The sequence below is a fragment of the Eubalaena glacialis genome, chromosome 19 (assembly GCF_028564815.1).
Source record: "Eubalaena glacialis isolate mEubGla1 chromosome 19, mEubGla1.1.hap2.+ XY, whole genome shotgun sequence".
Taxonomy (NCBI): domain Eukaryota; kingdom Metazoa; phylum Chordata; class Mammalia; order Artiodactyla; family Balaenidae; genus Eubalaena; species Eubalaena glacialis.
In genome coordinates, this window is record NC_083734.1 from 63,689,236 (window position 1) to 63,707,523 (window position 18,288).

At 36.1% G+C, this 18,288-nt stretch overlaps 1 protein-coding gene across 7 annotated transcripts in view; it reads right to left on the reverse strand.

Moving 5' to 3' along the window:
• The window catches only part of HELZ (helicase with zinc finger), a 152,315-nt gene that overhangs the window by 89,800 nt on the left and 44,227 nt on the right, over nt 1–18,288 (reverse strand). For all 7 annotated transcript variants that reach the window (XM_061175349.1, XM_061175347.1, XM_061175348.1 and 4 more), the window contains 5 exons: nt 16,849–16,924; nt 14,646–14,844; nt 14,071–14,178; nt 12,714–13,011; nt 5,442–5,709 (listed from right to left, as the gene is read on the reverse strand). In XM_061175349.1, coding sequence (XP_061031332.1) covers nt 5,442–5,709; nt 12,714–13,011; nt 14,071–14,178; nt 14,646–14,844; nt 16,849–16,924 — 949 coding nt within the window. The remainder of the gene's footprint in view (nt 1–5,441; nt 5,710–12,713; nt 13,012–14,070; nt 14,179–14,645; nt 14,845–16,848; nt 16,925–18,288) is intronic.

An 18,288-nucleotide genomic window follows, 5' to 3' on the forward strand; every position in this document is an offset into this window, starting at 1 on the left:
AAATGAAACAAAAGTATACTACCCTCCCCAGTTTACATATAATCTATGTTCACCTTCCTTTTTTAAAAAAAATAAAATATATGCTTTGCAGAAGAACAGGAATCCCTGGGTTCTTCATGTTTTTTTCAAATGCAGTTAAACTTCTACTTTGCTTTTACCATCCACGTAACTGAGATGTGTGGTCACTAAAAGCTTTCTCAGAGAAAAGGGATTCCTTACAGTCCATTCGCAATTCACAAATGGCCTCTTTGTTGCTAAAGTTGATGTCCAGCTTTCTGATCTTCTTTAAAATTATTATTACTTTGCAACCACTTTCCGTTTCCTTTAAACTCCCTCTTCCACTGGCTTCTGTACAGTCGTACTCTCCTAGTTCTCTTCCTACTTTTCTGGCTGTTCCTCCGTCTTCCATCCAAGCACCACCCACCTTCTAAGCATCCACCTGCCCTCTTCTTACCCTGTCGGCTCTCCCAAGACGAGGACGCCCTCTCCTAGATCTCTCGGCTCTGGGCTGTAAACCTAACTGCCAAATACGCACATTGGACTACATGCTCCGTAAACTCAGTAAAAGCAAAAGAGAATCACCATCTGACTTCCCCACGTACTACCCCAAACCAATCCTCCCGTGTATTAGACAGCTTAGGTAATGGCACTATCCACCTAGTTGCCCCAGCCAGAAACCAAGTTATCCTTGACCTTGTCTCTCTCACCAACCTTCATTCCCCATCATACAACCACCAAGCCCTGTTAGTTCCTCTTCTTCCTAAATTATCTGCATCTCAACATTTCTAACTTGAATTACTATAACAAACTCCTGCCATGATGTCTTGCTTCAGATCTATTCTCCAAGCCACCACTAGAGGGTCTCTGTAAAATGCGAGTCTGATGATAGGCGGCTCCGAGGGTAAAGTGTAAACAGCTTTCTATCTCACCACCCCACCACACACGTCCCCCCTTCCATTAAAATTACGATGACCGACTTGCAGCTTCCCCCACAACTCTATGCTCTTATTCTCCTATCCTGTGTCTTCAAACTAAATACCTCTGTCCTATTTCTTCACCTGACAATTCTACCTGTTTTTCAAAATTAAGCTTAAATGCCACCTGGTCCAGAAAGCTGACTTTGATACATCATTCAAGCTCTGGGGAAATGAGGAAACGTAACTTGTTTACCTCAGAATCAGCAATGACCAGCCTAGAACCTAACACTTTGAATACTCAATAAATTCTGTTCATTGAATTAATTTTACATGTTTGTCATAATCTGATTTTTTTTCCAGGCACCATATTCCCATTTCAACTACTTCATATTATTCCCTAACAATTTCTTGTAATCCTATAATGTTTTCTCAACTAACTTGGGTAATATATTAAAGTTTTACTGTTACATCTATTTTAGAATCTACCATCCCAAAACACTTGATCACAATTTAGCAGGCATGAAAAATTAATCTCACAGTTTTAAAGCAATAAGAGAATTCTTTTATGACACTGAGTTGTGCCTTGCAACAAAACTCTTGAGGCAGAGACACCAGAACTAAGAAATACAGCTTTTCCCACAGAAGAGTCACCATATGTTCAAGATGTAGACATTAGAGACCTTCTCAAAGTTACAGCTACTAATATTTAATTTTTCTAAAAGATTAACAGGCTGAAACTAAAAAGACATTAGTAAGCTTTCTTAAGTATTAAAACAATATGCATTTTTGAGATTTAGTAACTCAGAAATACCTAAAATACAAAATATATCCTATAATTAACAAAGATATGTCTTAAAAAGAAGAAAAACCATCTTTCCATGGTTCCATGCCACATTTTAAAATCAACTTGAAAGCTTACAGGATTCCTAACATTTTTGGAAATGGCAGAATAGTAGCCCATGAAAGTTTTCAACCGATTTAAAACCATACTTCTAGCTAAAAGAAATATGGCTCCATCGATGTTAGAAATAGTTATACCTCTTGAGTGTAACTTTAAAAACACTTCAAAGCTATATATAGTGAGTTTCCCTTCATGCAATTTCTGACTAAATGAATGACAACAAAAGTCAACCAAGGTAATAAGCCAAAAAACAGCTGGGTCTACTGAGGCAGAGCCACAGAACCAAGGCTGAATCGACAGAGGCCTCAGCCACTGCAACGATGAAATGAGCATCTGCATATCGGGCTTGTCCTGCCAGCTTCACTGCTGGGCAGCCACAATGCCCCAGTCCTGCAGGCCACACGACACACTCTCATGCACATGCACATGACGGCTTCAGCCAGAGCCAATTTCTTTTGAAAATGTACATCTGAGAATGAAATCGATTTCACTTCAAGGTGGAATCATTATTGAATGCACAACGACATGTAGCTGAGGACAAGAGAAGTTGAAAAAAAATCTTGAAAGAACTCAGAAGCACATTCTAACACTTAAATGAAATGCAGTATTATTCTTACCATCTCCACACATCTCATACTAAACCTTAACATAAAAAGAACTCTTAATATCTGGACTGTTTTGAAAAAAAATCATCTTTCTTTAAAAAAATTTTAAAAAAGATAAACCTGATTATCAAATTCAGCCTCAAGCCAAAATACATTTTTTCTAATCTTGAGAGGTTTCATTCAATCCATTTTCAAAAAGAGAATTCTAAGGTGACCATGTAAAAGTACAGGTCCACCTTGTTTTATCGCACTTCACTGTCCTTTGCAGATACTGTGTTTTTTACGAATTGAAGGTTTATGGCAACCCTAAGTCAAGCAAGGCTATAGGTGCCATTTTTCCAACAACATTTGTTCACTTCATGTCTCTGTGTCACATTTCGGTAGTTCTCACAATATTTCAAACTTTTCCATTACTATTATATGTGTTATGGTGATCTTTTATGTTACTATTTTAACTGTTTTGCGATGCCACAAAACGCAACCGTGCAAGACAGCAAACAACTGTGTGTGTTCTGATTGCTCCACCAACTGGCTGTTCCCCCATCTCTCTCCCTCTCCTCAGGCCCCCTATTCCCTGAGACACAACAGTAATGAAATTAGGCCAATTAATAACCCTAGAACGACCTCTAAGTGTTCAAGTGAAGAAAGAGTCACATGTCTCTCACGTTAAATCAAAAGCCAGAAATGATCAAGCTTAGTGAGGAAGGCATGTCAAAAGCTGAGGCAGGCCAAAAGCTAGGCCTCTTGTACCAGTCAGCCAAGTTGTGAATGTGAAGGAAAAGTTCTTGAAGGAAATTAAAAGTTGTACTTCAATGAACACACAAATAGTAAGAAAGAAAAACAGCTTTATTGCTGATATGGAGAAAGTTTTAGTGGTTTGGAGAGATCAAACCAGCCACAACATTCCCTTAAACCAAAACCTAATCCAGAACAAGCCCCAACTCTCTTTAATTCTATGAAGGTTGAGAGAGGTGAAGAAGCTGCAGAAGAAAAGCTTGAAGCTAGCAGAGGTTGGTTCGCGAGGTTTAAAAAAGAAGCCATCCCCATAATGTAAGTAGAAGTGCAAGGTGAAGCAGCAAATGCTGATGCAAAAAGCTTTAACAAGTTATCCAGAAGGTCTAGCTAAGATACTTAATGAAGGTGGCTACACTAAACAGCAGATTCTCAGTGTAGATGAAACAGCCTTCTGTTGGAAGAAGACTCTACCTAGGACTTTAGAGAGGAGAAGTCAATGCCTGGCTTCAAAGCTTCAAAGGACAGGCTGACTCTCATTATGGGCTAATGCATCTGGTGACTTTAAGTTGAAGCCAATGTTCACTTACGATTCCAAAAATCCTAGGGCCCTTAAGAAATATGTTAAATCTACTCCGCCTGTGCCCTATAAATGGAACAACAAAGCCTGGATGACAGCACATCTGTTTACAACATGGTTAACTGAATATTTTAAGTCCCCTGTTGAGACCTACTGCTCAGAAAAAAGATTCCTTTCAAAATATTACTGCTCACTGACAATGCACCCAGTTACCCAAGAGCTCTGATGGAGAGGAACAACAAGATTAATGTTCTTTTCATGCCTGATAACACAACATCCATTCTAAAGCCCATGGATCAAGGAGTAATTTCGACTAACAAGTCTTATTATTTAAGAAATATATTTCATAAGGCTATGGCTGCTACAGACAGTGATTCCTCTGATGGATCTGGGCAAAGTCAATTGAACACCTTCTAGAAAGGATCTGCCATTCTAGACGCCATTAAAAACATTTGTAATTCATGGGAAGAGGTCAGAATATCAACATTAACCATAGTTTAAGAAAAGAAGCTGATTCCAACCCTCGTGGATGACTCTGAGGGGTTCAAGGCTTCAGTGGAGGAAGCAGCTGCAGATGTGGTGGAAACAGCAAGAGAACTAGAATTAGAAGTGGAGCCTGAAGATGGGACTGAAGTACTGCAATCTCGTGATAAAAAGTTAACAGATGAGGAGTTGCTTCTCACGGACGAGCAAAGAGAGTGGTTTCTTGAGGTGGAATCTACTCCTGGTGAAGAGGCTGTGAAGACTGTTGAAATGACAACAAAGGATTTAGAATATGACATACACTTAGCTGATAAAGCAGTGGCAGGGTCTGAGAGGACTGACTCCAATTTGGAAGAAGTTCTAACTGTGGATAAAATGCTATCAAACAGCGTTGCTGCTACAGAGAAACTGTTCATGAAGAGTCAATCGATGCAGCAATTTTAAGAAATTAAAATAAGACTGCCACCCCAACCTTCAGCAACCACGAACCACCCTCATCAGTCAGCAGCCAGCAACACTGAGGCAAGACCCTCCATCAGCAAAAAGATTATGACTTGCTGAAGGCCAGATGATGGTTGGCATGTTTTAGCAATAAAGTATTTTTTAATTAAGGTATGTACCTTTTTTTTTTAGACATCCTGCTATTTCACTTAATAGCCTACAGAATAGTGTAAACCTAACTCTTATATGTACTGGGAAATCAACAAATTCATGTGACTTGCTTTACTGCAATATTTGCTTCATTGTGGTGGTCTGGAACCGAACCCACACTATCTCTGAGGTGTTCCTGTATAGTCCGATCCTTATAATTAAAATGTAAGAAACCAGTATGAATTCCCTCAATACTACTTTCATGATTACTTTTCAAAATATGTGGCCTCCTTCAGTTTTTGTACATTTATTGGACAAATAATCATTGAGTGTTTGCTCTCCCACTGACAGAGACCTCCGGAAGAGCAGGGACCATGCGTTTATACTCCCAGCGCACGGCAGCAAGGCTTGTGGAGGTGAGCAAGGCACTATACACTAGGGATGCCAAGATGAGCACAGTTCTTCCCTTAAGCTCATATACCAATACTGGATGACAGCTACTGAATAACAACCATTTCACTACCGGGCTGCGCTTAGGCACCCCTCCGTATTTTAAACATGAAAAATACTATCCAAAGGGGAGATTTTAAAAAAGAAAGAAAGAAAAGAAAAGTGTTTCTAAAGTAACTTACTTGCTCACTTCCTTATACTGGGCTATCTCCTCAATATAAAGAAGGTCATGCAGCCGTGACTGATAGTTGGTCTTGGTCAATGATTTGTCTAAAACGGACTGGGTAAATAGCTGGTCAGCAGAGAGAGGAATTTGGTATCTGATAAGAAGGCTCTTCTCCAAATCAGTAGTTTCATTAGGTTCAAAATCTACAATAGTCTTAGAAGAAGAATCCCAACGCTTAGCCGTGGTTACTAGCTGTTGTTTTGCATGCATCAGGTACTCAAGATCTAAATGGAAACAAAAAACACATTTATAAAGGAACACAACATTAAAATTCTCAAATAATACACTGCGCATTTTGGTAAGAGATTTTTGTATGCTAAAGTTCTTAAAAATGAAACAATATAAAACCCCATCTGACAGAGTGTTTTCCCCATATCCGAAATATTTTTTTGTCTAGGTTAACAAAATAACTTAAATAGGAATTCATGTAAAAAATATTTTTTTGTACCTCAGGCTAGGACATACCAGAAATAGTTATTAACATTTTAAAAATACAGATTAACATTTAGAACTTAACTCTTTAGTCAAGAGAAATCTGATCTGCAGGAAGAAAGTACGGTAAATTTCTCATAAGACAAAATCTCATCAGGTGATAATCACTTTTCTCTTCCTATTAGAGAAACAAAAACCTTTCGTGTTTTTTTCCCACACTAAATTCCACATTAAAAGTGATAAAATGTACTATTCAAATGCCATTTCAGAAAAATCCAGTTTAGCCTCAGTTAAATTGCATGGTAAGTACGGCACAATGTCAAAATGAATGACTGATCAAGTTCTCACAGCTCTGGGAAAAAAATGCAGCAGAATACCAGCACCGGGTGAAATACATCGTAACAGAAATCCTGAGCACTGGGTAGCTTCACTCTATCCACGGTGCATTTTAGTTTTCTACTGGGTGGAGCACACATACACCTATAAATATGAAACTTGACCAAAAGGGGAAAAAAAAGTTGCTTAACTAACTCATTAGGCCAAGATCCAGTTTTAATATAACCTAATTGGGAAGATGGTTTTACAACTCAAGTTAAAATTTTAGGAAGAAATAATAAAAAGTTTAAACAGAGATCAGTCTCCAAGGTGCAAAGACAAGTTATCCTGTGCTATCTTTGAAATGAGAGCAGACTGTATAATTGTCTTGTCTTGCTTAGTGACAGATTTTGCTATATTTAACTGTTATATATAAATTATAAACATATAAGTATAGTCATCCACCAAGAGAAATTTCTCAATATTAGAAAATAGTTTATCCTAGTATCATAATAAAGATTAAAATGTAAAAGTCTTAATTTCTAATCTTTGTTCCTTGAAAAGGCATTTTTACATGCCAGTTTTATTATTCATCAAATGGCAATATAAACACAACTATAACCATCAATATATAAAGATGGTCTTCTTATTAAAATTTTGCATTTTTAAAATCCTCTGGATGAGATAATGATGGTCTGTTTTTGCAATAGCCTCACGAGAAGTTTCATAAACTAACCACATTTTCTTCCTAAATCACTCCAAAATTGGGCCCTTCCTATCCTTTCATTAGATCATAGCTATAAAAAATATTTAAATTATACAAACGCCAAAATTCCTAAAACAGATTATACCATCACTAAAGATCAGATACTATTAACAACAATAGCAAGGATGTACATAATTTTCTTCCCTTAATTCAAAAGTCAAAAGGAGAAACACTAATGGTACAGAAACCAAATAACCAGCTCTTTAAAAAACAAAACACTAAACTCTGTGCATTATTGAAGAATTTATTTAATATGTAATAAAAGGATGTCTATTCTTTGGGCATAGGGAAATTATATTTCATAATTTTATTTTAAATAAGAAACTGATTCAGACTATACCTACATCAATATTATATTCACATTCTTTAAAAAGTCACTAGCTATTCCTAACTGCCATTTAAGTAACTGGGATAATAACAAACTTAAAATGGTACAGCTTTCCTTTAAAAAAGCTTTTTGTTTCACCTATTTAATATACAAAGCAAATTTTACAGAAAATCATTCTACTCTGGGCTAAAAGTATTCAGGCTTTTTGGGAAAAGTGGCATGAGAAATAGTATTTGTTTTTCTCATTTTACCTATTTAGTACCATGATTCCCACCCCGATTTTATGAAATTCTTAACATGAATGTCTTTAGCAGGTAGCACAACAATTTCAAAACAATTCCGAAACAATGTTAAATTTTATTCCATCTTTTTAACTATAAATACAATACAGGAGAGGGGAGAGCTAGGGGAGCAGAGAGAAGAATCTTGGGAAAATCCATGTGTGCCGGCATCAAAAAGTCTACAACCCACTGACCTTGGCCATTCACTCAGGCGTCCAAGATGGACTGGGGCCAGTGACTCCTGAGGGTACCTTCTGCAAAAGCCACTTCTCTTTCCCTGCTCATGTTCAACTGGAGACAAACTTCTGCCTCCAATCCTCTCAGCTGTAAAAAGCTTCTCATTAAACCTGCTCAATTACCCACCTACTTAGAGTGCTTAAAGGTCATTAGGTCTCAAGAGCTCCTCTTTAAACAAAGGAGGAAGCTGAGGCTCCCCCGGGGGGACACTGGACACGCTAGTCCTGGGGCTCATCTCACCCCCCCACCCCCCCCACCCCCCCCCCCCGTGCAGCACATGCACCAGCTAACATGCAACCCAGACGTGAACACTGCTCAGGGCAGCCTGAGCCAGTCCATCCATGGTAAGAAAGCACTCTTCCTCAGTCTAAACTAGGCTAAAATAAAATTAAAAAAACATTCTGGGAAGATGAAAAGTGAACAGGTTAGAATCAATATGCATAAAATCACTTAGGGAAGAGTTTAACACTGACTTATTAACCAACTCCTGTAATAATAAATCTGAAACCCTGACAAATTATAAACCTACGGAATTTGTTACCCTGAGATATGATAGGCAGAAGCTACACATGTATTTTAAGAGAAATTCATAAGAAAAAGTTAAAGATAATTAGAACATACCTAATTTCCTGAAGATAACATATGGGAAGAACTGTTACTATCAAAAATAGAATTCAAGGTTGGAATAACTAGTCTGACACAAGATTCGCTTCCCAACTTCCCTCACCCTTCTGACTACTGTGAATAGCAAATGCTCTCATTTCAGCCGCATAGTTACTATTCTAATAAAGCATCCAAAGGGTTGGTTTGTTTTACCTTGAAGTATGTAGTACAGCAGACTTGAAAATTATCCTTAACAAACCCTGGACCGTGGATAAGAAGTTAGGAGAAAAACATGCAGTGTCCTACATACCCAGCACAAAGGCTGACGCACAAGAGGCATGCAGTAAATGCATGTCAAATGTGGGATTTATTAAAAACAGGTATATTTATCTAGGACTTAAAGAGAATGAGATGAAATGATTCCTAATTCCAAAACTGGATACAACACTCTTCCTTAGGAAACATTTTGGTCTGTGGCTTTACAAATCTTCACAGCCCAAATCAACAATAAAACAAAATCCCAAAGGAAACCCAAACTACGACTTCAGCTATCCATTTCAACATCGTTCCTTTCGCTAAAAGAGCTACTCAGACGTAAGATGAACATCTCTTAGCTTATCCATGTTGTCTGTTCTCTTAATGAGGCTAATAAAAAGTTAAAACAGCGCAGTAACAACATAGGAGTACCTCACACTTTTTACATGCTTCTACTCAGTTACATTATCTTCTATTGACAAATATACTATTTTTTGTTTGTTTGTTTGTTCTGTTTTTTTTCTTTTTGGCCACGCCACTCCGCATATGGGATCTTAGTTCCCCGACCAGGGATCGAGCCCGCGCCCCCTGCATTGGAAGCGTGGAGACTTAACCACTGGACTGCCCCGAGGGAAGCCCCGATTTTTTAAATCAATTTTTCTATTAATTTTCTGACCCCATAATAGTAAACATTATATATTTATATATATAAACATGTCCTTAATTTACCAACAACTTTGACAGCCAGAGATAATTTTTAAGACATACTAACTTTTAATGTTAATTTTAACATACATTGCTAGACTAAAAGTAATGTGTAATAAATATCGTTTTCAAATTTAAATATAAGAACTAATTTCCAACATGTAGCTTCCAGATATTCAAAGCAGAATTCCAAATCAGTTTTGTCAAGCAAAAATTTTCTATTACTCAAACTGAGGTATAAAGTGTATGATGCAGTTTGTGTTCTAAGCAAGGGGAAAACTCACTAACTTCCTTCTTTTGTAAATGTCCTTTGCCACAAATTTGTGAGAAGCACATCTTTAATCCAAAAAAATTTTTCTTTAGTTCATATAGTGCCTTTTTCTGTACCTGAACCTCACCAACAAGGAAAAAACAATGAAAAAAAAATGACATCAATTGTAAGAGTAGTAAAAATATCAAAGACAGAACTAAAAATGAGCACAACAGGTCAGCTAATTTAAGTAATGACAAAAAAAAGCCAATCAAATGTCATCTAGCTTGCCTAAACCTAGATTTAAGTTTTTCTCTTTATAATGTTCAAAATATCTTATCAGAAAATACATTTTGTAGATTTTATATTGTTCTCTTGTAATATTTGTTTTTCCTATGTCCTTGAAAAACGAATTTCACTATGTGAAATTGTTTTAATGTTTCCAAATTAGTTCAAGAAAATGCCTGATTTTATTCAATTATTTTCCATTAACATAACAACTTAGAAGTAAGACCTTGTTTAAAGGAAAATAGGCAAAGATATCAAACTGCAAAAAGGTCACTAAGAAAAAGGATATAGTATTATAGAAAGGGGGGAGGGTATATAGTATTGGTCCCAGATGGGAGAACGTCCCTGTCTGTATTAATTCCCGCTGCCATATCTGAATCAAATATAAATTTTACTATATTTTCAAACTGATATATCAGAAACATCAGAAATGAGACTCTTTATTTCTTCCAGTTACCAGTCTCAAAACATCATTCATCTTGGGACAACTTCTCTTGCCAAGATCTCTAAGTGCTGTGGCCTCAATAACTTAGGTCTTCATCTCTGCTTTTCAGTCCCTTGGCTGCACCCTAGTCTTGGTCCCCACTAAAAAAAACAAAAACACAAAAACAAAACCAAACAAAAAACCCTTCTCTCTTCCTTTTTTCTTTCTGTTTGCAAATCAGAAATTATCCTAATGACGGCTAATGATAACATCAGCAGCTACTACTAAATGCCTACTATGTGCCAGATACTGTGCAAGGTTTAGTTCTAGTTCTCACGATAATCCTCTATGACAGATATTACTAGCCCCATTTACCAGATGTTTCCACATGAAGCTCAGAGATGTTAAGTTCTCTGCCCAGGGTCATACAGGAATTAAGTAGAAAATCAGGATTTGAATCCAATTCTATTTAACTCTGAAGTCTGTCCACTGCTCTGTTTCTCCAACTAGAAAAGTAGCACATAGCTGGGGCAAAAGTAGCCAAAGTACCCTCAACCTCTCAAGCCCATGAGGGTGCCCTGAAATCCTCTTCATCACCACTTCCCTTATCATGTTTTAACAGTATCGTTTTCTCTTTTTATTGCAGATATTTAACATTTTACATTATTAATTAAATAGGCTTTTATTAACTAGTACAGATTTTTGACAACACTTACAAACTTATTTTTATGGGAAATGAGTCATGAGTTAAAAGCCACAATCTAAAAGCAAACTTTTAAAGTACAACCCACATGTAAGCCAAGAACATCCTTTTAGAATTATATTTGAGAGTAGGAGATGCATGTCAGTATCTCTATGATTTTAAATCTCCGTATGATTTACAAAGGGTGCAATCTAGTAGTTCTCAAGTTCTAGTCTCTAAAAGCAACGTAATGGCGTAAGAGTAAACAAACCACTGCATTCAAGAGAAATCCAGCCTGCGTTGTTTTTGAAAATAAAGTTTTATTGGAACACAGTCACACCCATCCATTTACATACTGTCTATGGCAGCTTTCTCACTATAATGCAGAGCTGAGTAATTGGAATAGACATCATCTGCCCTGTAACACCTAAAATATTTACTATCTGGCCCTTTACTGAAAAAATATGCCAACTAACTGCTTTATTAGTAAATATAAATCAAGTACTTTTATTTCATCAACTACTGTATCTGTTTGGCTAGGGGAATTAACATATTTTTATTCCAAAGAGTAGTAAAAAGATGACAAAAGCAGACACAACAGAATAAAAACAGGTAAAAGGGATCAAAGTAAATGAGAAGTATGGGTAAAATGAAGTATGGGTAATAATATTAGCACATGTACAAGAAGGTAACAACTACTTGTTCCATTTTGGCACGAATGTTGCTCTAACCCTCCTCACAGCTAACGGTAGAGGGGACAGAACCACTTCCACCTGCTCGTTATGCCCAAAAAATAAAGTCCTAGCATTTACTCATGAAAAAAACTTCTAGGTTCTCATAAATGGGACACTGTGGACATAATGAAAAGCATCCTCCACAATATGCTTAGTTATAGCCAATATAATAGCAAGTTTCATACAGCTCTGCTATATGAAGTGTTTGTTAAATAAATATTTAGTGCTCATGAAATAAAATAAAGCACCTATAAATCCAACCAAGAGCCAAAGAAATGTAGGCTAACATGCCCTTCCCTTATCCAGTTGGATCTTGGCATAAAATTTAGGTTTAGGCAGTAACATGACAATTTACAAAGTAATTCACCATCTTCTGCAGGTGCCTGCATGTTAAAACCAGGGACCTCTTCCCAAGAACATGAAGCAGATCCTATTAAAGGCACTTTGGTCTCCTTTATACTAGTAAAATCAAGTTATGAAAGCTTATTTTTAGGACTTTCCATTCAGAGATAATGTACTAATATCAGCAAAGTTAATTGGACCATCAGTTGAACATGGAAATAGACACTGTAGCTGTATTCACAATTACCACTGAAATGATATTCTACCCAAACTAATACTGAAAGGTTTTACTGTGCTAAAATCATCAAATGAAGTTGGTAGACCAAAAGAGACCTGATCATCTACTTATACAAGTCTGGGGAACCTCAAAGCAAGCTTTGCCTGATGACTGTATGAAGTGACCAGGGCATAATGCAAACCATTCGAATCCCATTACACAGTAAATGAGTCAATAAACTTGGGATCTTTTGCTTTACTATTTCCTCCCTGTCCATGGTATATTTAGGGGCCAATACATATCTTTTAATGTTGTTGTTATAGTGCCTTTTAATACATCGTTATCAGGGGAAAAAAGTCTAAATTTTACCTTCTGTAGAAGCTGCATCAATCATTACTCTTTGCATGAGTACTGGTTCCAATCCAAAGTCGAAAACTATGGTTTGGCGAAAAGTTCCAAATATTTCTGTGTTAAATGCTATCCCGACTTTATACACGTAATGATCTAATCCATTTTGGGCCATCTTTCCTCCTATCCATTCTTGACAGTTTTCTGGGACTTCTTGTGATACCTGGGTAGTACTATCTCCGGCAGATATTGCAATGATACTAAAATGAGGACGATGAGCGTCATAAAGCAATGCTACACGATACAGCATTCTTGCAGGCTACAAGGAAGTTAAAATAATTTGTTGAGTACAAGCGGGTGAAAAATCCAGTTGTAATTGGGCTCTTCAATGAAAATATTTCCGTAAGGGACTTTTACTTTCCCATGCTTCTAAGATACTATGTTAAAAATACAAGTTGTACTCGTAAGCCATTTAAGAAAAAAAAAAATCAGAATGGTTAAAAAAAATCAGTTGTTAAAATGATATATTTATGATGTCAATTATATCTCAATAAGGCTGACATTTTCAAAAATGATACATTTACGCTACATTACTAGCCTCCCTGCTCTTTCTGTGATACATTCATCTTTCACTGTGGCAAAAGCTTTCACCCTGTATCACCATCACCTCCAACTTTCCATACCCTTGGCCTAAAAAAGTTTTTATCTAGCCTCAAGGAGGAAGTCTTCATAGGAAAGCAGTGACCTCTGAAGACACTGGATTGGGTTCAAGGCCGAAGCTAAACGTTCCCAGATTTTTCATCCCAAGATGCAGATGGTACAGTGGAAGAAACATCACCAAAAAGTACACAAAACTTTTCCACTGCATAGATTCACAGAAATATTTTACTTTGCTTCATTCTTAAACTTTGAACATTATAATTCAGGCTGGGAAGCACTGCAGAAAATGTCTCATATTAAAAACCCGTTATTACAGAATTTGTGATTTCATTAAATCAAAATTAAAAACAAACTCATTGTTTGAATATCTTAGAACCACCAGATTAAACAATTCAATTTTTAAATAGTTAACTACAAGCCGTGAACCCCATCCTATGTTTTAAGTTTGGAAGACAACATGTCGAAGACCTCTTCACCAAATAAATAAATAAGCAAGTATCTAAACATCTACAAAGCTTTTATCTCAAAATCTAAGAAAAACCTGTACCCTTCATGATCAAAATACAGCAATATGCTTATCACAATATAGAACCTACATAAAAATGCACTTAGAATAAAACATTTTCAGTGCTCTTTCAACACACAGATTTAAAGGTCCAAAAAACCTTTACGAAAATTGAAAGACATATATATTCTTCAACTATCACAAAATTCATACCTTACAAGTGAGAGCAAAGGTCCATGTCTGGTGAGATTTTTTGGTGTTGACAGTAACGGACAGATCAGGGTTATGCTCTACCTTTACTCCTTCTATACATTCACTAAGCTGAAAACAGAGAGCAGTTAATGTTATGTTTTATTCCTAAAAACACAAACACACACTTTTGGCATGGTAAATAAATGTCAACGGTAAAGATGCTGATGGAACTGTTTACAAAGCAAGGTATTTCATACATTAATTTTCAGTTATTTTTATAAGCACAAAATATAATAAAGCTAAAATAAGAGACATAAGAAAACTAACAACAACAACAACAAAAAATGGCAATAAAAACTCCCTGAATGAAGACAAATTAATATAATACCTGCAAGTCTCCAAACAAATGGCTTAGTTCTGCTCTTTATTTTAGCAAATGGGTCTACTTTTGCTACTAAAAACACTTTATCAAGAATCAAGTGTTTCACATAGAGGATAGGGAAATAAACCAAGATACAGCACGAAATAAAGTCAAGACTCAAACAAGGGCACTGTTTAAAACAAACAAACAAAAAAATGCAGTTTATTTTCCTCACCACTTTCTCAGGAGATAATGAATTCATCCACTTTTCTATCAAGGTTTCCATGTAACTGCCTGAGAGCTGTTTATTCTCATTTTGCTGTTTCAATTTTATCAACCGTGAAGCATATCTTTTCTGCCATTCTGCTAGTTCTTCCTGGGAATGTGCTGAAGTACACTGGGCACCATACCTACAGATTCCTTGCTCTAAAAATCTAAGTAGAATAGGAAAGACTGTTTTATCATATACTTTGTTGGACCATTTAAAAGATAAACTTCCAGCATTTGCCCTCCGACTCTCCAATAACAAAAACAAAACTTCATCTCCTGAAAGGCCATATTTATCACATGTCTTGCACCGAAGAGGAAGAAGAGGTTTAGAAAACATTTGTAACAGTTAATCAAAACAGCAACCCCCACCATGTTCACTGACCTCTTTCTCTGGAGTAAGGGGATGACAAAGCAGAACATATTCATAACCGCCCCCCACCCACAAAAACTGGCATTGCAAAGGTAGCTTCCTTCATGGTATAACAACTCTGTTAGACAATTCCTCTTAGAGCAGAATTTTTCTAAAGCAACACTGACATCAAGTGGATTAGTTCGTCAAGCACAGGTATGCCCTACTTCCCAAAATGATACGACCTAAAGAAAATTTTCCACATACTAGAAATTTTGTTCTGGGGAAAAAAAAAAAAGTAATATGTCACTGAATTAACATTTCAAGGCTTCTACTTTTCACCTTCAAATGTAATGCTTTCTTCCCTACATTACTATTGCCTATATTTCATTGAGAATATTGGACTATATTAATTTGCTTGAAGTTTTAAATAAATTAAGAATAAAAGTTTTATGTAAGAATCACAATTAATTCAATAGTCAGGTTAAATTCTTCAATGGGTAAATTCATAAAATTCAACTGATAATTCAATGGTCAAAACAGATAAAAATGCAAGACTTTGATCAGTAACTTTTTTTTTAACTTTTAAATACTCTAGAAAATAATAGATCCAGCCAGTTTTTAAACATTCAAAAATTAATAAAAGATCTTCTGAGAGAAAAAATGAAAATCAAACTATAAATAGCAAATAGATAAAGCGATGTTATGTTATAGATAATTTTTCAACTGGAAAAATATGAATAATAAGAAATACAAAATGAACCACAGCACAGTGTAAATTATCAAGTGTTTCACCCTATTTGAAAAGACGAGTGTATTTAAAGCTTTTCTTGATGATACATAAAGTACTTGAACTTAAATTATGCTATTTATTAAGTTCTCTTATGCTTAAGACACATTTAAAATCATGCATTTGTTTCTCTTCAGTATGTCGTAATAAGCCAAATATTTCTTTGTCTTTCTATTGCTTTGCTTTAAATTATTTCCCTAAAAATTGAAGGTTTGATATTCTCATCTGGACTATAAATTTTCTCATACTTCCTTTGCACGGGATCGCGTTCTACCTCTCCTACAACATTGATGCCACCAGGATTTTAAAAATCTACTACCTAGTTTCTTTATTTCTACAATAAAATCAAACCTGACCTCTTGACTATTCAATCATCAAAGCTGCATATCAAGCTTCCTTCATTATCAAAAGCAACCTAGAGTAATTAGAACTTATATCTAAAAACCCAATAGTTTCTAGTTCTTATAAAAAGAACCTTTCTTGATGTAACTTTAATAATTCTTTCTACCTGAACATATAATTATTAAATTTTGAAAGGTTAGCCCTTCAAATATAAATTACTCATAAATTCTATATAAGATTATGTGATAATAGATTTTCTTTTTTTTAGAAAAGTTATTAAAATAATTTAAGATTTCTTTATCTATTTTATGCTCCATTTCAGTTTAAATAAGGTAACTTCAACTTCAATCACCATAGTTTAGGTAAATTTCACATAAACAAGAGACCAGCAATTAAATTGAGTCATATTAATCCAACTGGTATTACAGAAGTCTTAACAATCTCCATTTAGATCACTGTTGTTTATAATTAAAAGAAGGATCATCAATATGGTTTTGATTATTATTTAATGATAATGACCATTTTGGCTTCTGTTTCAAATTGAAAATAAACCATTTTACTCAATTGTTATGCTTCTTCCTTCACATATTCTTTAAATCTGAATTACTACTTTTCAAAAAGTGAAGGAAAATTAACTATCCTTTGAATAAAGACATGTCATTGGTTTAAAAAAAAAATTCACGTTACCTTTTACACAAAGTATATTCCTCGCTGCTTGTGATTCCCCTAGGTGGTGGGCGGAAATGCCAACCATTACAAGATCCTAGAGAGTAATCAGGATATAGTCTTATCATTTGAGGCTTGCTGATAATTCTGATATTTTAATGTGTAAGAAATACTATAAACCCTCCATACACATCATCTCAGATGATGTAAAAAGAACATGACATGCTTGCCTCTACCAAAAGAGTCAACTACCAGTCAAACGAATTATAAATCACTTAGCCATATGAAACTTAGAAATCACTGAAGAAGCAGTTACACGGCAGCTAAGACAAATCAATGACCCTTACTCTATCCCAGCGACTGGCGGACATACTTCCAAGTGCAGTCTCCTGCCTGGCATCTAAAGGGGAGATGTGTTGGCATGCTTGTCATTTCTTAAGTATGAGTCGTGTCTCTATTAGGAACTATTTCAGGAATGAGAAAATTATGGTATCCTGGAAGGAAATTTTGTAAAACAAATTCCAGTACTGCATATGGAGTGAGAAGAAGTTCCACTTTATCATCCATGTTCCTTAGGGTCTGTCTGACACATGGCATTGAATGAAGTAATCTTTTTTTAATAATTAAAATAAAGTTCAAAAAGGTGAATTCTGAGATAGGAGCTAAAAAATAACATTAGTTTCCTTCTGAATACAATGAGTTTTAATTAATGCACTTGGATAAACGGTTCCAAATAAGCCAAGGAAAATAAAGCGTCAGAGAGAAATGGCTGCGCTCCAGAGGCTGAGCAGCAGCAAGTTTCCCGGGACCTTGTAGCCATTTTCTACCCCCTCACCAGCCACTGCGCTCCGCCGCCCCCAAAGCACACTCCGCCCGGCTGAGCTCAAAGCTGCGTTTCACCCCTTCCTATCTGCGTGACTGGGAAAAGTACCGAACCTTAATGAACATCAGTTTCATCACCTATCAAAGAGATGAAGAAAGACTCTAAGAAGTCAGTACTCGTTTCTGTGAAAGCCACTACATGGTAGACATCATTCAGCAAACGCTCAATGAATGCCAGTCTCTCTTCACCTTCCTCTGGCAGGAGAAGAGGAGATCACAGACTTTCACTGTGACAGGAACAACGCAGCTTACAGGTCAGAACTTCCAAAAAGTAGTAACTCTACTAGCCTGTGACAGAGAGAAAGGAGAAAAGACCTCCCTCTGCAGATTGCTAAGAGCAAGGTTCAAGTTCAGAACTGTGCACATGGAGGAAAGAAGGCAAAACAGGTCACTTCCGGGGTCACCTCCCATCTCTGTACTCTATTACTCCATGACAGGGGCTAGTGAACAAACTGCTTCCATCCGCACTACTTCTTAAAATTAAATCTTTATATTCTCTCCTGTATCTCCACTAACATGTAATCTAACTCAGAAATTTCCTCCCAATAATCAATAAAGAAGCAATGCCCCAAATCACAG